The sequence below is a fragment of the Ambystoma mexicanum genome, chromosome 13 (genome assembly GCF_040938575.1).
Source record: "Ambystoma mexicanum isolate Mex_15411 chromosome 13, UKY_AmexF1_1, whole genome shotgun sequence".
Taxonomy (NCBI): domain Eukaryota; kingdom Metazoa; phylum Chordata; class Amphibia; order Caudata; family Ambystomatidae; genus Ambystoma; species Ambystoma mexicanum.
In genome coordinates, this window is record NC_090938.1 from 182,279,992 (window position 1) to 182,304,445 (window position 24,454).

The 24,454-nt window shown below is 43.0% G+C and overlaps 1 protein-coding gene across 1 annotated transcript; it reads left to right on the forward strand.

The window, feature by feature from the left end:
- The first annotated feature begins 760 nt into the window (after nucleotides 1-760).
- Nucleotides 761-17,446, forward strand: LOC138521058 (uncharacterized). The gene is made up of 8 exons (XM_069633580.1): nucleotides 761-928; nucleotides 3,455-3,554; nucleotides 6,433-6,540; nucleotides 9,742-9,853; nucleotides 11,108-11,245; nucleotides 11,486-11,607; nucleotides 15,125-15,292; nucleotides 16,091-17,446. Exons 2-8 carry the CDS (start codon nucleotides 3,485-3,487, stop codon nucleotides 17,128-17,130), a joined length of 1,758 nt encoding a protein of 585 aa, XP_069489681.1. The 5' UTR covers nucleotides 761-928; nucleotides 3,455-3,484; the 3' UTR covers nucleotides 17,131-17,446.
- Nucleotides 17,447-24,454: the final 7,008 nt, after the last annotated feature.

Below are 24,454 nucleotides of genomic sequence, written 5' to 3' on the forward strand. Positions count from 1 at the left end.
TTTCTTTTACAAAAAAGTAAAATGTACCATCTTTAAAAAGTTAAAAACGGTAAATGCTGTCAATATCAATGTTAAGATTTAGTTTATTATTAAACATAAACTATCAAATATAACCAGCATTTTTGTAACCTTAACACACCCTCTTTACAACATTCACAACCAACAAACCAACAGACATTACAAGCATGCAACATGGTTTAGAAATACTGACATTGATAAGAAACACTTTAAACTAAATCACCTGAAAATCTACACCCTCATTTACTGAAATCACTTCTCCAAAACAAAAAATACTCTTATCATCACCTTCATACAAAATTCCACACCACAAAACTAACATTTACGTGTGAAGTACAAATTAGCACACAAACAATAGCAATGTAAAACAGAAGACATAATAGTATTCCCACATTAACACATTCACCTACATTAACAACATTCTAAAACAAAAGGGTGAATTAAGTGTCCATTAAGGCTAGTTTTAATTTCATGTGCAGCTTTTAGTAATTTTAGTTTGCTTCATACAAATGGGACCTCATTTCATCTGATTGTGCAAGGGCCTTCACGCAAATATCCTGAAATTCTTTTCAAATGCTCAAGGCGAGGTTCATGGTTCAATGATATTTCAAAGAATCATATATCACAGTAGAAAAGTCTCTACTGTCAAAATACGTCCCCTCCCCCCTCCAATTATGGGTCCCAAAAGAGCCCAAACTGGAATTTCCTGCGTTTCGACAGGCCAGTTTTCTCTATAAAAGGCAGAGCTCTGGGTTTGAGGGTGAGCAGCGTCTGGTGGCACTTGAGTCCACTGCATCCTTGGGTGCAGCTGTGTCTGAACCGTGCTCCAGTGCTCCAGATCCACAGCTTCTTTGCAGCCAGGAGAAGCCTTGCTGAATGCAGAGGGTGGTCCAGATGACCTGCTGCTGATGTGAGTATGGCTCAGGGGCTCAGACAGGGCACCTCAGAGGGGCATGTATGTACGATGGTCCAGAGAGGACACATTAGAAGGGCATTCGATGGGTGATAGACCAGAGACAAAGGGTACAATTGAGAAGGACAGAGTCAGATGAGTGGGGTCAAGAGGGAGAAGATGAAAGGGGTGTTCTATGGGTGAAGGCCCAGAGAGAATATTTAAGAAGGGTGCTGTATGTGAGATGATTCTGCTCCTATGTTGCCAGTCAGCGGTCTTATAATATGGCAATAGATGCATTTGTATATTACTTTCTTTCTCGGGCGCTTTGGAGCACTCGCTAAATGCCCCCTGAAAAGCTATACATTCTTTGTCAGCAAGACACAGCGGTATTAATCAGTAGGTATTTAGGACCTGATTCACAGAAGCATTTTTATAATGGCGCAATCCCTTAGAAAAATGTTCTGTGGATCAGGCCCTGGGTGTTTCAGCTGCTGGCTGACCATCTCGTGTTGATCAGCGGAAATTAACCCCTGGCAGTATTTGACTCAATTATAATGTAAGCACTGCACGGGTGACCTAAACTGGTTTCCGCTGTAAGCAAGGGGGGTGGGGTCAACCATCATGTTGAAATGGGCCCCCTCACATCCTAAGGCTGGCCTTTCTAGGACTGGTGAGCCAGTGGGGGTAACAGTAGGTACAGTAGAGTGGCATTCACTGTGCGATTCTCCAGAGTCTGAGAAGGCGCAACTAAAGACATGCGTATGCATGATGATCCAGGTAGGAGGGGGTCAGACTGCACAACTAAGAGGGGGGGGCATACAATATGTCATGACCCAGCTGGAAAGATGGCTAGGGGTGGTCAGTGGGCGATGGTAGAAGGTAACCGAAAAAATTGTACTATATGGGCACCGCTCCAGATGGGACCAATCAGGGCACTTTAGAGGGGCACTCAATCGGTGGCACAAGACGGGACCTGAAATTATACCTTCATCTCACCCTCTCTCGCTGTATGCCCCCTCTCTCGCCCTCGCCCACTCTTTCTCTCCCTGACACTCTGTTTTGCTCCTTCTCTAATTGGCTGGCACCCTCCTCCTCCCTCTGTGAGTACCTTTCTCCCGTGCCCTCCTTCTCTGCCTCAGTCTCTCTGCCACGCGCCGGTGAATAGATCCCTGCGCCGGTAGCAAAGCGATACACTAAGTTTAGTGAAGAATTAGAGGCTGCACGCTTCACCTGTTAATGTAGCTAGTCAGGACTAGGAGCTCAAAAAGCACCCCATGCCATGGTTTGGGACTCCAAACGGTGGGGGGGGGGGTCGGTGGAGGGGGAAAGGGGGGCATGCATTGAAAGCCAATCTGCCAACTGGGTCTCTACTGGGGTAGAACTGCTCACCCAGGAGTATGGACTGCATGCGACCTATCAATGCATTAATACAATGGGACATATTCCTTCCAGGGCTGTAGAGATAAACTGCAGATGCGAGGAGCGTGTTTTCAATTGTGACTAGTCTATAGCAGTGGCGTTGCCAGGAATCAAATTTAGGAGGGGCACAGAGGGGGTCAAAGACAAAAGTTGGAGGCACAGACAAAAGTGGTGGTGCACCTATGAAAGATAATGTGTGACGTCACACGCACTCCTGCAGAGAAGTTTTTGTGCACACCAACTACCCACTCCCCACTGTACCTCCTCTCCCATCAGAATGCAGGCATGTTACCATTCAGTGACTAATGGTCCATCATTAGCACTTTCGTTGACTACATTCTAATGGGAGGGGCTGCAAGCTGCTCTATCACTGCTCTCTTTGAGACAAAAGGAGTATTGCCGTGTGATCTACAGACATTTGCCTCAGTGAGTGTCACAAATAACACCACGAACAGGGAACAGAGTCACTGCTCGCCTTAGGTAGGGGGGCACAGGATCTCAGAGGGGGGGCATGCCCCCCTAGCGATGCCACTGGTCTACAGACTGCTGTACCCGCAATTGGCATGGCTCTGCTAGTCTATGAAAAGACGAAACCTATCCCTCCTCCCTCATCCACCCTTCCTCCGTCCCTCCCCCACTCCCTTTCTTCCTTCTTTGTCCATATCCCTCCCTCTCTCTTCTTCCTTCCTTGCTTCCTCCCTCCCTCCACACCTCCCTCCATCCTTCCTTGCTCACTCCCTCCCCCTCTTCCTGCCTCCCTCCCTACCTTCCTTTCACCCTCCCTCCCCTCCTTCTCCTGCACCCACCATGCCCTCTTTCCTTTCTTCCTCCTTCTTTCCACCCTCCCTCCCCTCCTTCTCCTGCACCCACCATGCCCCCCTTCATTTCTTCCACTCCCTTTCTTTTGTCTTTCTTACTTTTTTGTTCTTGCCCTTTTATTGCTTCTTTCCCTTTTTTCATCAGTCCTTTTTTTAGCACCTCTCGTCCGTTCTCTTGCACCCCCTTGAGTGCTCACCCTTCCATTCCCCTCAGCTGTTATTGTTGTGTATAACTGGCACATCCTTCACGCCCCCATTTCCTTTAAATCCACCTCTACCTTAAATCTACCACTTTGCTTTTCAGACACCCCCTTACACTAATCGACTGATCACGATGGGGAGCGTCTCTGTGTTACTTCTGCTCGTCCTCTGTGTACTTCACAGCAGCCCCGCTGACGGCGCAGGTAAGACACGCTCTAGATGTTTCACTGATTACCCCTTACCTTTCCAAAACAAGCACTGGCAAAGCCAACCATTTGGGTGTTTTCTATTGAAAGAGGTTTTTCTTCCTGTTCCTCCAATTCAGATATTTTTACCTTCACAGCTTTTTACAGAATGTTACTACTATTATTTACATTTTGCAGGAAAAAGCTGTTAAGTGCGATGCCCTGTTGCTCAGGCATCCAGCCGCGAATCGCCACTTGGTTAAGTGTTTTCTTTTTACACTAGAGCCTGCACAGAAATATGTGTTTGTAGGAATAAAGGCTTGTCTTTAATCACATTAATGCAGCAAGACTCTAGCTATGCAGCTGCTAAATAGCTGCAATTAACCATTACCATTCCTACCGCCGTTTTTCCAGAATGGAATGGCTATTTAGCTCACCCAAATGCAACAAGAATTCAGATAACAGATAACGTGCACATGTTCATGGTAGTGGGGGGTGTTTGTGTGTGGGTGTGTAGGTGTGATTTTGTATGTGTTCCTCCGACAAATGGCAGGAAAAACGTTTAAAGTCCAAATATACTTTCTATACAAATAGCTTTTTTTCTCATACGAGTGTGTATTGACACTCCCTTGAAACAAAACAAATCAAGCATGAGGAAAGCCAACATGCCTAGTTAGTGTATGTACTGAGTAGTATGTGGAAGCATGCTTTGATGGAGCGTGTCACAATGTGTGCTTTAGGGTGTGTACTTGTGTCTTTGTTGTATGCTTTCTAGTGTATGATCTACACATGTGTGGTTCTTTGAGTGGATGCACAGATGGTCAGTGCATTCACATTCCACTGTTATATTTCCACACTGCATCAGTTTCCCTCTCCAACACTGCAGCACTTGCCACACTGCAGCCAATGTTAGCATTCAGATTGCAGAGTGCAGCTATGTTCACCCTGCGCATCTTTGGCTAATATGTGTCATGCTGTGCTCTGCCGACTGCTATGTAACTATATTTTTAGGTGTGTACGGCTTTATATTTTTACAGAGTATGCTGCCAATTGTTATTATTATAATGTGTTGTTGCATGCTTTAGCTCAAAATAATTACAAGTAAAATGAAACCATTACATATTTACCTTTTTGGGTGGGTTGGGTTATGATAAAATATAACAGTGCAATGAGTCTCCTACCATTCCAAGATGGAAGCTGTAGGAATGTTGCTTTAGTCAAGATGCAATAACCCTGAACCATGGATCAGATAGGGGACACCAGTGTCCCTTTTTACCTGCCTCCAAGAGCTGTTGCAGAGAGTATTGCACACTCTAGCCAGACATAGAAAGTGTATTTGTGGGCACAAAGCAAAGTGCTGTAGGCCAATCTATTGCTGATTGTCACATTGGCACCTGGGACATTTAGATTTGAGAAAGTCCAGCCCCAGTGCATAATGTATCCTTCTTGCAGCGAAAGCCATAGATTTCTCTGCAGATAGTCTGGAAATTATTCATTTTCTTTGGAATTTTAAATATTTTTAGGATTTCTATTTTGACAATAATAGGAATATCATTTTGAATATAAAAACATGAAGGAAGTCATTAGGTGGGAAGCCAGGCAAGTCTCTCTTTGCTAATGTTTGAGAATGGACCAGAGGGCAGCTAAACATGATATTGTATAAAAGTGCATTTTGCAAGCTATTTTTCCATGATATGAACACGTTTTATTTATCTTGACCCAGAATGGGAAGCTAAGTGGCCTAAAAACACGAGTAAGGATGATGAAGTTAATCATCTACACAGAAGAAATACAATGTTAGACTGATACATTCACAGAGCTGTGAGAAGAACCCTCCCACTTCATCAGCCCATGAGCTTCACACAAAATCTATTTAATGCAACACTGAATGAGATCTGAGAATGTTGTACCTGAGCTGTACAGCTTCCTTCATAGCGTGCATGTGCAAAGTCTGAGTGAGAGCATCAAATGACCAATAGCAGGAGCTTCATGTCTACTGTTATTTTGTGGGTCAAACAATTATGCACAGCATGAGTACTGAAGGAAGGGACATGGGGATATCATCATGCAATTTTTGTGCCTTGTTCATTCAGTCTTATTTATTGTAAATTACAACACAAGTGCACTTCTTTTGTCCTGTGCCTCTGTAATTAGGTGCCTCTACATATGTTTCACCACTTTAAGTTGGTGGATCCTCAGGAGGTCTTTGTGTTCTTGCTTACATTGAATCATTAAATAGAAATAGTTACTAGACTTTGTTGTCCTGAATGTTCTGTGGATAGCCAAAATAGTTCATTACTGTCTTGCAATGTCTTTTGATTCAAACATTTGGAAATACTGTGCTTGTGTATGCTAGTCCTTAGTCAGAAAAAACGCAGTTTCTAGGGCGCGCAGAACAATTTCTTCATACAAGCATTACTTCAGGGCAGCCAAAGAAGTAGTGCATATAAGGAAGCAACAAGACCACAAATTTACATTGAAACCGGAACAACATCCAATGAGAAGATTAAAAGGCGGCACATTATAAACAATAGGAAATGGCCAAGGCACTTTGTATGCTGTATATATGCATTGTTGATCGCTATTCTTTCTTCTTCACACTACTGAGTAGATAAACCTTTTACAGTGTAAAGCTAAACAACTTGAAGAAAAGCTATACCATTTCAAGACAGTACTCTTAAGCAAAGACTTACATAAAGTGACACTTGAGTACAGTTGCGTTAAAGAGAAAAGGGCATGTTCACTAGTGGTACATGTTGAAAGGAAACTCTATTTTTAGGATTCTTCGATAAGATGAGAATTGCCTATATGTTCCCCTTCTTCATTTGTTTTCCATTCGACAGACTTTTCATATCACATTGTATATTTGATGTTTTCTCTGTTTTCGAAATTATAGATAAACTGATCTATGCCTACACCAAAGATTTTTCACCAGTTTGGAAGGACACAGGCAGTGGGGCAAAGGAGGACGTGTCCATCTGGAAACCAATTCCCTTTGCAGCAGGTAAGACATAAGCGATGTAAGGAGCGATCCATTCTACCGAGTCAGAGGACATTAGTAGAGCAGCCCCAATGTTCAGGACTGTTCTTCCAATCATGCTGAAGTGGTCCTGAACCCTTTCAGGATTATCTTCAATACATACAAAATTGGAAACATGAAAGTATTTACATTGACTTAATTCCAGCCGCTAATAGAGAGAAACATACAGGCGCCCGGTCCTTGCGGCTTAACCAATATCGTTTAGCGGAAGGACCTGGAATTATGGGTGGACATACTTATTACACTATTCAGTAAGGTAAATAGTGAAGATCGAATTCCTCAATCATGGAACAAATCCACAATAATTCCAGTTTACAAAAAAAACACCCAGGACAACCAGGCATAGAGTGTTATAAATCAAGGCAGTGAAGCACCTGTGCCGTCCTTTATTAAATGTCCTCGGTCGAAACATGGAACTTCCCAAGGCATCCTCCTTGAAGGATTTTGAAACCCTTAATCTAAGCATATTTGAAGTGATTGATTGGCCACCAAACTGGGATGGTGATTTAGTTACACTCAGGAAATGATTGCTTAAAAAGCTGGAGATGTGGGATTGGAATAGAAATCCCTGCAATATTGTTGAATTAACGTCCATGGCAGCATGTTCAAAAAATATTTGCACATATATGAAACCACAAAAATATTGAATGCTGACTCCTCCGATTTGCAGGAGATTTGTATTATTGATGAGACTTAATCAGCTGTCCACCATGTAATTTATTGAACCACAAATGGGTATTGCACGAGACATAAGGTTCTGCAGACTCTGCAAAGTTCAGCCAATGCTTGAACTGATCAGACATGTTCTTACTTGCCGTCTAACACTTGGCAACAGATTTGTACATGATCCCGAGTGGGTATAAAGTGAAATCTTCTGGCCAGTGTCTCATTGGGAAATCTCCATCTTTGGCAGTTAATAAAATCCACACTAGCAGATGTCTCTAAACAGCAGTAATTTCCACCTGATTTATTGTAAAGTGACAATGGACTGAGAGTGAAGAAATGTGCATGTAAAGGAGGGGTTGACTGTATAATGACTGTGAGCTTTCAAGGAATATCATATTTCACCATGTGAATTGACAGAAACTACATGATGAGGCTAAGTCATGTTTTATTTTTCAAAATGTTTAAGGAAGAAATAATTCATATTGGAATTTTTTTACAATATTTATTTCTGTGTTTGATATATTTTATATGTGAACATTTTGATTTGAACTAAAACAAATTGAAGCTAAATAAATAAATAATACAGAAAAATAAGTAAAAAACAAATGCCAATATCAAACATTATTAGTTGACTAATAGCCTCTCATGATATGTGCATTGTAATGGATTTAGCAAATGTGGCAGCTATCCATGCTCCTGTAGTGTGAAGGAAGTTGCATTTTCCTTGGGTGCATTAGCCTGCTGAGCTAACTATATTACATATTAGGTCCTTAGATGGCTGCATTAACAGCTAAGGCTAACAGCTTATTCAAATGTTGTACTAAATGCTGAAACAGACCTTTATAGATGGATTAGTGATGCTTAGTAGCGCCTACATAACAAGCATAGTGAGCTACATTGAATGTGCAGGCATCAAAGGGGTGGAAGGTTACATTCATAGCTTGCAAAGGCAGGGCAGAGGCCCAAGCTTAGTAGCTGATTGAGGCCTGTATTTGAGTGTTTAAAGCATTATAGTGCCTACGATGGCCAGTCTTGTAGCATTGTAGACACTAGCTAGCAGAGTGCATCCCCGGTAAAGCTTGCTCACTAGGGGTTAATTGCAATGAATACTGTTTCAAGCTTCCACTGGAATATTCTTTCTTTGCACCCGTTGAACTGCCAGCTTCCCTAAAGAGGTCCTCTTTCCCATGAGTAATTGCTGCCTTGACCCGGCCATTACTTATAAGAGACATTCCTGCGCTTTCGCAGATGGGCTCCGAGTGGGGAGTGGAAGGAAAGGGAGCGTTTTTGCAAAATTACTGAGCTGTTTTTTTTTCCATCAGTAAACATGTTTTGCAATGAGAAAGTTCTAGAATATTGTGTTACGCTGAGTGACAGCACAAAGGTACAAGAATGCATGCATATATAACTCAGGGGGATTCTTCCGTGGACTGACATCGAGCAAGTGCTCGGAGCTTGATGTACCCATGCGGCTCCTTGTGGCGCTCTCTCTTTTAGGAACTGGCTGAAAGATATGAGGAGATGCCCCTGGTGATGAGTAGCAGTTTGTTTAAGATGAGCCTGGGTCCCCAGCATTAGATACAAGGAACGTGAGGCTGTGTTCTAATTATCTGTGATTTGCTTAACTTGCATTTTAATTCCCAATTGTTGCTCAAATGAATGTCTTTTATATTTTGCCTTTCTGTCAAACAAATGTTTAGTTCATGCTGAAAGTGTCATTTCTCCAGTTGTGTGTCCATGGCTGTTGCACAGAGTCGCACCTGTTAGTGGGAGTTGGGAGGAGTGCTAAAGTGTGTGGGCTGGTCCCAAAATGGTGCTTGCACCCCTTTTCACTACAGCTCCAAGCACACATCCTTCCTTCTCTGCCTCCAGAAACAAACCTTTAAAATATGATCTTATGATCGTCTCGTCTCCCACACAAGGATATCTGGGGAGGGGTCAAATAATCCCTTCTATGCCTGTATATTCCTGTGGCAAATGGGGTTATTGTGTAAATGCAGGTGATTTTGACCCTAGTCCACAAATGCACAGTCGCAGAGACCTAGCTATTGGGGGATTGATGTCACAGGCCCAGCCCCATCTTGTTACATTGGAAATGTGATAATGATGTGCGGGGGCAACACTCCATTGCAAACACTTCTTCCTCTTGTGTATTATTGTTACCGCCTTCGCTGCAAACAGTGGTATGCTTGTTGAAAAAATAAGTGATTACCTAGGTTTACAAACTTTCCAAGGTTTCCATTAGCTTTATCAACTATTCCTCGCATTTAGGCTTGTTAGAAAACTAAGGCTGAGTCAAATTTTCTTAGTTTGCAGGTGGGAGGAATTTAAGGACACAGAGAGCTGGACTGGCTGCACTGTAGGGGAGACCATTATGTGCACTGCACAGCACATTGTTTTTTATGTGATCTAGGGTTAGACTGCTTCTGTCTGTAAAATCAATCTGGCATGTTGTATTTTTGTTTATGTTGTCTTCTCCCCGGGCTTGCATCTTGCTAGGTTACTATCTACTTGGAGACACCGCTGTGCCTAACTATTCACTACCTCCTAATGCTGCGGTCATTGTGAAGGACGTTGGAAATGGGCTCCTTAGTCCACCTCAGTCGTTCAGGTACTATTTATTTTACTACTGGGTTACACCAATTATACTCTCGGCAAGGCCAACAAGTGAAGATTTGCCAAGTATCCATGACGAAGGATGACTTTCATGTCTCATTGGCTATTTTGCCTCTTGAAAAAACAAGACGTATAGCACTCCAGCAGGCTAGGAGAGTAAGGCATTCTGACTCCTACTGAACCGACATGTCCTCATCTCTTGGGGCTGATGTTGCACAAGAAGCCAGGACCTGTACAGTTTGAGCTCTAAACATGCACAAGCAAAAACAGGAAATAGGCATTCTCAACCTACGACTCAAGGATGGGGAATCTTATACCCATCACAATTAGACTTTCACCAACCCTCATGCAATTCACAATGGAGCTCTAGCATCCTAACACCCCTTAGTGAAGGTGCATCTTCCACAGACACCCCAATGCACCAGCTGAATGACCTCACTTCACCCTAAAATTGCTCCTGTTACTCAACTGTATGCAATGTGTGCCCCCTAACCAGTATTCCAATTAACCCTTTGTTGTACCTCGCTGTGCTGCTTCTCAAAGCTGGGTCCCCACTCAATAACAAGCCAAATTAAACTAAATATTTTAGCATGACATTAGGTCACAGAACATGCAAGACCTCCTCTCTGATCTCCTCCACTAAGACATAGGTCATAGGTCTAGGACCATGATTTAAGAGGGGAAAAGCTTTTAGGATGCTCTACAAATCAGGTGTTAATGGATAATCAGGACATCATAGCAACATTTGGAAACTGTTTCTGCCAGGCCTGTTATATCAAAAGAAAACAGTTCTTTACCTCCCACTTCAATAGCTAGGCTAATCATCCTAATGGCTATTGCCTTTCTTTTAGGAATTCATTCACGTTTATATGTGATTTATTGGGTAACACGTCACATCAGCTAGCTAATGTACACAGGGTCTACTAGATCAATTGGGCTTTAGAGTAGAAGAAATTCCCAGATTTTGTTTCCATATGTTTATGCTTAATTAAACTTTTGTAACGTGTGCAAAACTGCAGATCAGCCTCTAGGCAGTCTCTAAGAGCAGGACCGTGATTAAAACTGTGTTGCTCTGCATTATCTTCATTCCAAGACAAATGAATTCCCCCTGAACTTTCGGCCCAGCTTCCAAAGTTGCTTCCCAATAACATATATGGAGGCTCTGCAGTAAGTTCTTTACACAAATGAAAGTATCAATGTATCCGTATGAGGTAATGCTTTACGATTAATATTGTTTGTTTGTTTTCAGACCCATCTGGAAAGATACAGGAAGTGGAGCTAACCAAGATGTCACCATTTATCAAATGATACCGGCGCCAGGATATGTGTGTTTGGGGAATGCAGCTGAGGGCAATTACAATAGTTATCCCGATGCAGGAAAGTATAGGTAAGAAACTCTCTTGTCAGTTTTAGTGCTCAGACACTGTGGAACCTTGCACCCCTCGGAAATCCAAAATGGGGCCTCTCATTTCAAGTACTAGTCACCATCACATGTAAACAGCATATTTTTTTAATCTACATTGTCCAGTTCATTTTGTGTGTTTGTGTGTTTGTGTGTTTGTGTGTGAAGCATAGGTTCTAGAAATCCTTCCTGGCCATGATGTTACTAAAAAACAATGTTTTGCAGGTGTGTACAAGCAGATCTGGTACGAACCGGTTTCCTTTTTCCTATCTGGGATGACAGAGGTTCAGGTGCCAGTGCTGATGTTGGTTTATGGTCAGTAGACATTGACCCTGTCCAACCTGCAAGTGAGTATTTCCGTACAAAGTCTTAAAAAGTGTAATAATGTTCCAGGGGGATTTCCCTAAACCCACATAGGGTGCACACCATCACCCGAAGGCTTCAGAGCAAAGTATTGTGGTCCTCAGCATACTTCACTTCCAAGACTTCTCAAGACAACCATTTAACATCCAGCTGTACTGTATTTTCAATATGGTACGGCTAATTATAACATCAAGCAGCTTTGTCACAATCATATTCTTAATTCAACAAACTAAATAAGTTATACTTTGTATAAGTGTTTGAATAACTATGAACAAGCAACCCATGTAAGGTCTTTCCTTCGGCAATATCATTATTTAGTGAACTAATCGAATTGCAGTTGTCATTCTTTAAATGCAAATTCTATGGTCTGGAAACCCTACTCACTCAATTTCATTTCTTTTGGTTCACAATTTCTTTTGATATAATACTATGTTTAGACAACTAATTTTCACAATTTTTCCGAATTTTAAACAATGCTGGGAAAAATTAAACTGCACTTTTCCAAAAAATGTTAAATGTATAAAATACACCTTCAACAGTTCCTTATAGTAAGTTATACAGAAGATTTGCAAGAATTATTTTTGTCCTAAAGTACTCATCATGATGATTTTCCTTTCACCTTGATCAGTGGCAAAGTGTTCTGCCTTGTATCAGATTATAATATTTTGAAAGCGATGCCCACACATTCCTGTCACACACTTATTCCATCTTTCAAGGTACATCTTCTGTTATAAGATTGAAACAAATCTTTCTAGAAATGTCTACTTGTACTTCCACATTTACTTAGATTCCTGTTTCTCAGTTAATATGCATATTTTATTTTATTTAAATATTGATGTAACAACCAGTTTCACCTTCGAGTACACCAACAGATCTATAAAATATCTTAATTATGTCGTTTAATTTCCTCAATCTGTCACTCTTAAATATTATTCTAATCACAGAATGCATTGTTTTCAATAGACTGTTTAGAGCCGCAGAGATTCTTATACAATGTAACATGTTAAGCTTGACTTAACTTGACTGTAAACTTCAGAGTTGTAGATTGTGCTTCATGGTCATCAAGAATATTGTGGATAGGTAGTTTTCTGGATATCTATAGCTCCGAACCTTCTATTGAAAAGAAAGCAGTCTGCCTGAAAGATAACACATGAAAGGACTTCATAGAAAAGCAAACTTCAGATAATATTTCTGGGGCTATTTAACATTTTTGAACAAGCCTCTTGCTGTACTCTAGGGCTCAACTGTCGATTACATGAACAAATAACATTTAAAATATGCACTGGAGTAATGTGTTCATCAGATGACCTCACCTCACAACAATGCTGATTCACGTTGTCACTGGCATGTGCTACACAATTTGAATTCCTTTAACATGAAAGAATGCTTTGTGTCCGATTTTAACCAGACAAGCAGTACAGGTCATTCTTTTTGAAGAGCAACAATAACAAAAATAAGACAGAATCTTAGATAAAATTCCTTTATCAGACTAAAATGTTTCTCTACTTGTTTCAAGACCGTACCTACCTATCCTGTCCTCTCCATCCCATCATGTTCTTCAGCACATAGTGATGCATTTTATTTTTATTCGTTTTATTTATGTTTTGCATATGATTAACAAAGTCATCTTTGCAAGAGGAATACAGAAAAACAATCTTAAAAATCAACATTTCATGTCATTCGAATTGATACATTACGAAAGTTCAAGCAAGTAAAAGTAAACATCTCATGTTTCTACAGAATATAAAACATTAATTTCAATTCATTGGTACAGGACACATATAAGAACTTTAAAACTGATATATTCAAAGATGGCTCACAACAATTTAGAATCCTTGACCACAATATTCGGTATTAAATTAATTTAATCTAAAACAACTGCCCAAAGCAATATGTACGTGATTCATGCAATTTTGGGCACTCAATTAGAATATATATATATATATATATATATAATTGGTTATTTATAACGTGCTTAATACCCAGAGGGTTCTAAGCATGGACCCAGAGATCGAACCGTTGTTGCTCCACTTCGTTTTGCCTCAAAGGCGAGCGCGTTGCCCCTCAGCAATTCTCCCAATTCTAAAAATACACAGTTCTATGGGGGGAGCAATAATGCTCTCAGAAGTTGCAACTGCCTCCAGTGGACGTGTGCCTGTAATGAGACCAAACCCAGTTCAGGTCTAATGGCAGGCATAGGTGTCCCTTTGGAGATAGAGAGGAGATTTTCCCATATTAATGCCTCCACTCTGCCCCCAATATTTGGTAGTAGACCAGTTTCAGCTCCGTATAGCTAGCAGTGGACAACATTTTGATGATAGAACCTGATCATAGGGATTGAAAACCTGTCAAACCTTCTGTCAAATGTCATGAATTTTGAGATGTTCATTCTAGTTTTTTTAAGTAGCATTGTCACCCAGCTCTTGCAGTAATGTTGGGGACACCCCCTCAGCCTCACTGTCACTCCATAATCAGGTTCCACATTCCATGCTGAGGTAAGCGGCACAATACGAAGGTCATCCTCAACCACCCATCCTTTTTAGAATCCTTTGTTTTAGAAAGTGACAGTAAGCAAATGACCACCTCTAACAGTTACATAAATGTATACTGATTTGCCCCCTTTAATGTTAATGCAGCTAAAATGGTGCTTTCTACGCATTTGTAACTAGTAGCACGGCAACACCTGGATATTTACATTCTGAGAGGCACCATATAAAATTGCTTGAATGTATTGCAAGGAGAAATACTACCTGTCTTGTCTGATGGACTATGCATAGTGTGTCTGAATAAGGCCATCATATAGCTTCTGGGTACATGGTACTCCAGGGTCACTGTGCATGCATAGGAAAGAAATGTGCAGAAAAAGAAAGTCACGGATAGGGTAATTCTACAGGGAATTGGCAAGATGCAGCGGCCTCCTAAAATAATAAAGATACATTAGATTGTGTGTGAGATGCAAATGTAACACCAAATGCTCAAGTGGTGTCCAATTACTTCGTATTTCATTCCTCTTAAATTTCCATTATTTATCAAGTTATAAACAGAGTGATAGTAGCAATATATCTCAAAGCAGGTGGAGTGCTCATGCCACTGGACCCTGTATTAGTTTATATATGCCCTCAACCGACTTCTAGGGGTTCCCTTATTGACTTTAAATATAGACTAAGGGACTCTGCAGGGCAGAAGTACATTCTGAGCATCGAGCAGCACTGGCCGGAGGATCCCACGTCATTAGTTTCCCCAAAATAGATATCCTTCATAACTGCGAGAAAAGTGGAACAAGCATAGATGTTGTAATGACACTAAGGATGGATATGTATATGCATGAATGGGTGTGTGGGGTTTTCTGTTGTGTGAAAATGGAACTGAAGTAGCTGCACGCAGTACAAAGACACCATAAAGACCTTGCTTCTTGTACTCAGCAGAATGTGGCTTTGACAAAACTGCGCATTGCTGCTAGAAATTGCACTACAATATATCCTCTATGTTTTCAATTTCAAGGTTTGGCATCTGGGACCTTTCTCTCCGTAAGCAATTATAACCGACCCTCACAGACGGCGTATGTGCTGAATTACGACAAAATTACAATCCCTTCAGCTGGAGCTTCAGCAGATGTCGCCCTGGTTCTCTACGTGACCACTGAAGTGGTCAACGTTTGGGATGACAAAGGTAAGGCTACATCCACCAAAGGTTACCATGAATGTCAGGCCATCGGGGGGGGGGGGGGGGGTGTATTCATGGTAAACAGGACCAAAGAGGAGACAGTCATTCTTAGAAGCACAAAACTGAAATGATGTTTTCGGGCTGATTTACAATGCACGTTTCTATGGAAAAATCTTTTGTAATCAGGCCCTTTGGACACAACCCTAAAAGGACATGTTTTGATTTCCCCTGCTGGCAAATGGGCTTCTGGGTTTTGCTGCTTACAAGTAACTGTATTCTGTAGACAGAACATTTTGTGAAAATCATAGCAATGTTTTGCCCATAAAGCAAAATATTTGTAACTCCCATAATACCACCTGAAAATGGGAACCCAATACATAGTTCTGGTAGATAATAACCTTAGGCGCTTGGGTAAAAGCCAGAATAATGGGAATGAGCAAGAGAGAATGTCCTAAACTGGAAAAAGCAGCATATCCTGGGGGCAGTGGCGAGGGTCTTTCCATAGACTCATTAGTGTTTTTAACCTAAAACCACTGTTTTGACACCCCAATGGCAAATAGCAATTTCTATGTGATCTTCGTCTTTTGGGGGGACATGTATACAAGTGTCCTCTGTCTTGGTTGCCATTCTACCAGTCTTGCTCACCAAAGGTGGGGGTGAAGGATGCCTGTGGCCACATGCCAGAGCTTTTAAATCAAAAAAGACTAGTACCAGGATTGTGATAACAGGCAGAGAAAAATGTAATTGACTGCATTGGGAGGGATCTATAATTGTTGAACTTATTATGCATTTGCCTTTTTTTAGGGAGCGGAGCACACAGGGATGTCTCCTTCTGGAGGGCCGACCACTGCTGCAGTCTCGGACACGTCGCCGTTGATAATTATAATAGAGCTACTGGAATATTTGCAAAAGAAGTTAAGCCAGGGACATTGGCTAAGCCAACCTCGTTTGTTCAGGTTTGGACAGATAGGGGTTCTGGGGCTAGTAGAGATGGTGCTATTTGGCGTCCTGTGTGTCCCCCCTACTATGTATCTCTGGGTTATGCTGCTACAGGGAACTATGCACCTCCTTCTGTTGACGATTTCCGCTGTGTTAAATCCGACTATGTAACTCCAGGGCAGTGGGCCTGGGTTTGGAATGATGCTGGGAGTGGCGCAAGGGATGACGTCAGTATCTGGAAAGCGGTTGCAATCAATGCAGATGGCCAATTCCTCAATGCTATGTCAGGTGTTAAAAGGCATGGAGACATGGATATTCCTGCATATGTGCTGAAGAGCAAGTATGTGCAAGTTCACAATAGCAAGCCTACCAAAAAGGTGATCCTTTATGATATTAGGTACAACTTTAATGATAAGAAAATCTTGAGATCCGAGCCACTGCAGCTAACTGCCAAAACAAAAGCCCAGAACTGTGCTGCTCCTGAAGGTAGCCCGACCCTTAATGTTGAGAGGCAACTGACCTTCACTGTGGAGACAGAATCTAGCTGGAGCTTTGAATCCTCCGTTGAAATTGGTGTTACGGTTGAGGTTAGTGCCGGCATCCCTGGTTTGGGAGATATGTCTGTGTCCTCATCGGTCACCACCAGTTTCACTGTGGGTACCGCGGGCAGGAGGATGGAATCAAGGTCTGACTCTATTAATGCCAAAGTGGAAGTCCAGCCCAAGTACTCGTTGGATTACTGTGTCACTGGGATGCGCTACACTGCTGACATCCCCTGGACAGGAAAGATGAAGACAGTCTTTGAGGATGATACAACAAATATTGAAGATGTAAAAGGGGAGTACATCGGTGTTCAAGTGGCTGAGATTATTGTGACTGCAGATGCACCAATCCGCTGTGGGTAAAGCAACCGTGATGATCAAAATCATCGGAGGCTGATGCTTCCTGTCTCCTTTCCTCAATTTTCAATGATTCTTGGTCTTCTGAATTACGCTTAAGACATTTCAGAATGGAAAACGTATCAGAATAATCACATTACACTCTTTATATTCTGTCTTAAAAGTGATCAACATTTTGCAGCAAAGCGGCTATTGAAACCACACCGCTTAATCCCATCCATTGAAATCCTCTATAAGATTCTAGTAAATTATTCTCATAATGTCTGTAATGCAGTCTGGATGAAAGCACAATGTACAATTTCAATAAAATGTTCTGTAAACACCTAAGTGTATTCTTGATTTTTTTGCGTTTTTTTACATTGATTAGAATTAAATAATATGCATTGTTCAAAGAGAGAATATTAATTTAGAGCCATTTTGCGGTTTTCAGGTGAGCTTTACTGTTACATCATCTTAGTTGGTCACAATTCCTGAAATTACCTGAAAACAGCATTGCCATCTGTGTTGAGTCTCATGAGCATTGCAGCCTCTTCAACAAAATAACAGGAGCAGGAGTGAGTGACAAGACACATGCATGGGCCTCATTACGACTCAGGCGGTAAGGGTTTTACGGCGGCGTAAACAGCGCCGACCCTTACCGCCTGATTCCGAGGTCCCTTAGCGCCATGGAGGTTTTAACACCTGCTTTCAGCAGGTGTTAAAATCCATGGCGCTAAGGGACCTTGATGTTAATTACGCCACCGTAATTTACGGTGGCTTAATTAACGCCTTCCCCACTCCCATTATGCCCTATGGGGCAAAATGGGAATGGGGAAGGGAAAATGGGGATTTACCGCCCCGCCAAGGTTGGAATGGGGCGGTAAATCCGCCAACCACCATGGCGTAAACGTAGTTTACGCCATGGTGGTAAAGTCACGGCCCAGGCGGTAACTTACCGCCTGGGTCGTAATGACCCTTTCATGACTTCTCAGAAAGTGACACAAGATAACATTTGACCATGATGATTTCACAAAAATCCTATGAAACCACTTTTGATTCCATGAAAATCACAAAGAATGAGATAGAAAATAATGCTCCTGCTTTCAGTTACCAGGGCCCTGACTTCATCCCCAGGACATACTTTCAGGTGTCTTTTGGGAGGAAGAGAGTCCCATAAAATGAAAAGTCAGACCTTCATGGGTTTGAAACATTCGCCAACTCTGAGGTTTTGGGCTAGCAGGCCAATCAGCCCGAGCCGGCCTATTTAATAGTGAGGGATAATGGAACTTGCAGTCCAAAATGTGTAGCGAGCATCAGGTTGCTTATCCTTGGCTTAAAGCATGCTACATTTAGGCCACACTGCTTTTAGGAAAAAAATCAACTTTCTCCAGGTTAGACTTGGTACATATTTATTTAGAGAAATAAATGTGTCAAGACGGCCTAGAAGTTGTATGTGAAAAATTGGATATGGTTTAAATAGTGATAATGAAACAAAAAATGTACTTCAAAAGTATTCTTATTTTAACAAAATTAACCAGACAAATTACAATTAAAGATACCTATTATTTTATATGGAATTTATAATATGTCTATAGACAAGTGTTTTGAGGCACAAAGCTGCTTTTTCACTTCTTTCAAAGTTCTGAAATTATCTGTAAAGCTTTCCCCGTATCTTGGGTAAGCACACAGTGAAAATATTGTATTCATGGCTAACCTCAACCTGCTTTGCAACTTGCCTTAGAAGACATTGGCCCTCAATCGGACTCCGGCGCTAAACCATGGTGCTATTAGCAGCATGGTCCATGCCGGAGTCCGCCATGGAGAAAGGGGGAATTACCACCCCATTCCAAGGTTGGCGGGCGGTAATTCCCCCTTTCTCCATGGCCCTTCCCCATTCCCATTTTTGCACCATAGGGCTCAATGGGAATGGGGAAGGCGTCAATTACGGTACTGCAAATTGCGGTACCGTAATTGCCATCAAGGTCCCTTTGCGGGTCTCTACTTTAAACGGCTGGTCCAGACCAGCCGTTAAGGTCGGGAGCCGCAAAGGGACCTCGTAGTAAGGCGTTAAGGGGTTAACGATGCAGCAGCCTTTTACGGCGCCATTAACCCCTTAACGCCGGGGTCGTAATGACCCCCATTGTATATCGACTTCATAATCGGAGTACGTCACAGATTGTTTTAGAATCTGCATCTGGATATTGAGACAAAGTGCCCAACCTGTACATGGGTTCCTCTAGTTGATGGCCAAGGGGGTCACATATGTCCTGAAGCTAGGCAACAATGAACTTAGGGGTGGATAGGTGGGGTGGAATGAGAGGATTCACGGTTTTCCCTACTTGGCCCTCATCTTGAATTAGGTGACAATCAGATGGTGCCAACTGGGGAAGTGGTCTTTTTAAGGGGAACAACCCCATCACCTGGGAAGAATAGACCATATAGGAATAGAGAAATCAGGATCACTCTAAACCCAAAACAAAGTGCTTTAGCTTATTAAATTGCAATCCAACAGATAGAGCAGTGCATGCATAACGTGACCGACTTGTGGAGGTGCAGGAATCCCTTATAAACCTACAGGGGGAACCAGTGTGACCTGAATTAGTATGGAGAACTCAACAGTCAGACAGCTGTTCATGACAGAAGACCTCCACTCCCATACAGCTAAGTGCAGACAGGCTAAGGGAGTTCACCCTGGGGGAAGGATTAGGGTGCAACAACCAGAGAGAGCATCACCCAGAGGGGGGACTAGCCATCCTCACATCCTATCATAAATGAAAGCCATTCTGCAAAGTATGCGAAGTGTGCCCACAGGGCATTCCGTAGACCATCTGCCTAAATTTCCCTTAGAATAGAGAGAAGATGGAAGGCAGAGCCAGGGTGTGGCAGGCAGAGGGAATACTGACCAAGGGGGAGGTCAAGCTGGTCCCAACTCCCACAAGTCTGTAAGCAATTCCCAGGGAAAGAGTCTGACAGCCAATCCCTACCCTGGCTAACACACTGAGTCCCCTTTCACCAGAGAGAGAAAGAGGCTGGAAGATGCAATCAAAGACCTCTAAAAGCCCACCAGCTCAGTTTGGCAGAGAGGTTGTTTGAGGTAGCAGCTGGAGACCTTAGAGTTAGTATAGAAGCCAATTTGGAGAAATTTGTAGGAGAAAGCTAGACATGGTGAAAGGCCCACACGGTTTGAATGAGGGTCTAAAGGCTGGAGCGCGCTGGACCTGGGAGTTGGAGAAGTGACTCAGGGGATAAGGGCACAAAGTTCAGAGAGATGGAGCAGTGGCAACGAAAGAGGGTGAGAATACCCAGCAAGGTGAAAGAGCAAGGTGAAGAAGGTGACTAGAGTGTTGAGTGAAAATCAAAGGGTGAAGGTTTTTTGGGGTTACCCGAAGCACTACTCCATAAACTTCAGATAATTGAAGATTCATCCGGTGAGGCTTCATTTAGGGCACAGTGTGCATGCCTCACCAGCCTGGAGTTCACTTTACTGGCTTCCAAGTGAACAAAGGATCAATCAAGTTCATAGCCCTGTGCCTGTTAAACAAAGCGTATTACAATTTCACACCCATTCTTTTGTTGATGGGGCGGTCAGGCGTTTTCAGTCCAGCCCTTAAGTCTCAGGAATACCTTGCCAAGTAGTCTCTGCCTTACAGAACACTTAATGTAATTCAGACAAAAATTGAAAAATTTCCTCAATAGGGCTGTTTTGGTATATGGTTTCTGGGTATTGTGTTTCTCTTTCTTGTTCAGCTTCAGGATGCCTTTTCAAGGTATTGTATGTACTGTGTAAGTCTTCCACCATACCATATCAGATGAGTTTGGTGCTCAGAGGAGAAATGAAGGTGCCCAGAGGCGTGAGGAAACAGGGTGGATAAGTCACCACAGTAAGCAGATAGGACTCACTGATCAGTCAGCTTCAGCACTTCAAGGCCAGTGAATGACACTTAACATACCATAGCATCTCTCATCCTCTTGTAGAAGGTACCTTGTTTGGTTATCAATTTCTAAACAGATTTAAAAAATCACAAAAATTAAGGCAATTCTACTTGTGTTTTTTAAGGGTTTGTGAAGTGTCTCTAAGTGTATGTTCTGTCCAAATCATAATTTTCTTTGTTGCCGGCAGAGTGCCTTTGCTGGGAGTGTTTTTTTGAGCAAATTTGGTTTGAATTAAGGTGCAATATAAAACAATTCTAAAAAATGTAATTCATTTGTATATTTCAGGATTTAATGAAATCACTCCTGGTTTTTAATGAATTAGTTTGTGAACACCCAAATCACCACTTCTTTGCTGTTAGGAAATGAGCCCAGGATGAGTGTTTGTTTTGGCGCATATAACTTGTGTTTCAATCCAACGATCTCCCTTTTGTCCATGATGCCTGTCCTGCTTCTGCGACACAGTGCATGCACTTCTCGGTGATTCAGTGCGAACTACTAGACCACTCCCATGGATTCTGACTGTACTATCTAGCTTATCAGGCCCACGCATCATACATTTCCTTCCCTCTTACCCTCGTGGCATAGGATCAACAGGACACACACACCCAAGTCTTAAAGTTCAAAATGTTTATAAACTTTTTCTGGAAGGATGTATTTATTACCTATCAGATCAACTGAAATCCAACTAGAAATAAAGGAATTACCCAATCTGATCGTTTTCAATTGATCGTATATGGTACTTCTGGCCGAATTCGGCCAGTACCATTCCATCGATTGGAAATGATCAGATTGGGGATCACTACCAAACATGGAGAATAGCGGGTTGCAGGGGTGTCCCCCACTCCCCATGTTTGGTAATGATGGCCTTCATTGGGGGTTGTGGGGGTGCCACCCGCTTCCGGAGGTTTGGAGGTGTGCGACGGGAAGAAAAAAAAACGAAGAAAAGCAGACCCTGCAGCGTTGGATCCAACCCATGTAGGGTCAGAAGATAAGCAGAGACCAAAAAGGTAGTAGGGGGTGGGTGTGGGGCTTTATTGAGGGCTGTGGGTCGTTTAAGTTTAGCCGGATTTGGCCATTGCAAAATTATCTTTGCCGCAAAATTGACCGCAGTCAATTCAGCCGCAAAGAATTCTGCCACGGCCAAATAGTATGCATCAGAAATAAACTGAGCGACAATGCTAAAGGTGTACTTTTGGGTTTACAGGTATTCCCCAGGATATTCTACGTATGCTTATTGTTGTTTTCACATAGTTTTTGATATCCTTGAGGAAGTGTTCCATTTGACTAATTATGCAATAATCCCGCATTATGTGGGTTTCACCGGTCCATAACGAACCAGGGCCCTTTGCTCGGCCCTTAACGCCAGGAGTATTGCTATTAGCACCAGTGGCAAACCCACGAGGTGCTAGTAGCATTTGAATAAAGGAAACACCCCATCGGCGCTGCTTCCTTCGCAGCAGCGGCCAGGGAGAGTCAGGAGGAGCCCCTCTTCATTTCCATGGCTTACCAGGAAAGGAAAGCTGATGGAGCATAGCAGGCTGAGGAACAATGTGGAGGAGTCCATTTAAGGTAAGTTGGGAGCGAAGGGTGCAGTGTTAAGGGGCTGGATTTGAGGGGGAAGGAAGAAGCAGAGGAGAGGAAATAGTAGGGCTGGGAGAGGGTGGGTGTAGAGAACACTTGGTTGCTGCGAAACCAGGCTTGCAACAGTAGATTCAGCCCAGGTTAGGAGCAACCTGATTGGCTCCTGCACCGGATGAGGATGCTGATATGGAATATAGAAGGCACAGCGAGGATGATTGGGGAAGAACCAATTAATAACTATGTGAATAAAACAAATCTTCACCTCAACAATACTAATCTAAATAATATAACACTTAGCATTCCAGGTGATTAAGCAGCCTTCTTGATCTTGGCAGTCCTATGCATATAGTCCCCTGCTTTCATCTCCATACTGCTCAGGATATGTCTCCTCAGTCCAAGGTATATAGCAAGATGTATGACACTTGGCTGTCAAAGACATATAGCAAACTGGCTGGCTCTTGAACCTCCAAGGCACGGAGTGTTTTGCTTGCTTCTTGGAAATATGCCACCCTAAAAGTACTGCTGCACCCCTGCTGAGTGTAATTGGCATGGCTAGATATTCTCATTTACTAGCTATGGGTTGCCATTCAGGATAAATGTCAATACCTTTTAAGACATTCTTTCGTACACGTATTCCTTCCATATTTAATAGGATTTGTGCCAGTCTATGATATTTGAAAGTTTCAGCCACAGGGTGCCACTAGCCAACTAATGGCCAGTAAACAATTTAGGGGTCGATTCATGGAACAAAAGTGCGCCGAAAATCCCAGCGCAAGCAGGCGCAAGGAAGCGCAAGCTGGAGAAAGCAAGCGCACGCGTGCAAATCAATGAAGACGCTGCGCTACTTTGCCACTGGTTGTGCGCCAAATCCGTGCATGGCGCACGCTGGCGCAAACGTCTCCAAACAGCGTGCGCTAAGCGCACAGCGAAAGCGCACATAACGCAGCGCACACAACTAAAGTGGGAGGAACAATGGGCGTAACACGCGGAATGGGGAATAACGTGTGAAAAAGAAGGCGTAACTGGGGAAGTACTGCAGGGAACTACACGGAACGCCCACACGCACGCGAACAACCCGTATTCATGGATTCGAATACGGGAAACCCACGCACGGCAAAAGACATGCACAGGCGTCAACGCGTCCGCCACACGACGGCAGGCAGAAGCGTCCCTGCGCACAGCATAAAAGTGCACACAAACAACAAACACGTACATACAACTACGATGAAATGCCCCATTTGTCGCAGCACTGATCATGGGACACCGCAGGAGGAGGAGAATAGCCAGGGTATGCATTTTTTCACCACAGACAAGCCTTTTTGGGATGCCTGATGACCAGGTATATGGCAGGTATAGGTTTCCACCCCATATCATCCTAGACCTGGTCAGGGAGTGCGAAGATGACCTAACATCCCCCACCCTCTGCTCCCAAGCATTGAGTCCCTTGGAGAAGGTGCTCAATGGCCTGCATTTTTTGGCCACAGGGTCTTTTTAGCGGACTACTGCCATAGTGCGGGTGGTCTCACAGGCCACGCAGTCACGCTGCCTACACCAGGTCTTGGCATTCATGGAAGTGCGCCCCTCAGTCCGCAGGCACATATTCATGCCCAGAACACCCACAGAAAGGCAGGCCGTTGTCCAGGACTTTTACAGGGTGGCACACTTCCCCAAAGTGCTCGGTGCCATAGATTGCACCCATGTGGCCCTAAGTCCACCTAGGGCCACTGAGTACATCTACCGAAACCGCGAGCACTGGCATTCCATCAATGTACAGGTGGTATGCGATGCAAAGGGAATCTTCACCTCTGTCTATGCAAACTACCCTGGCTCCACCCAT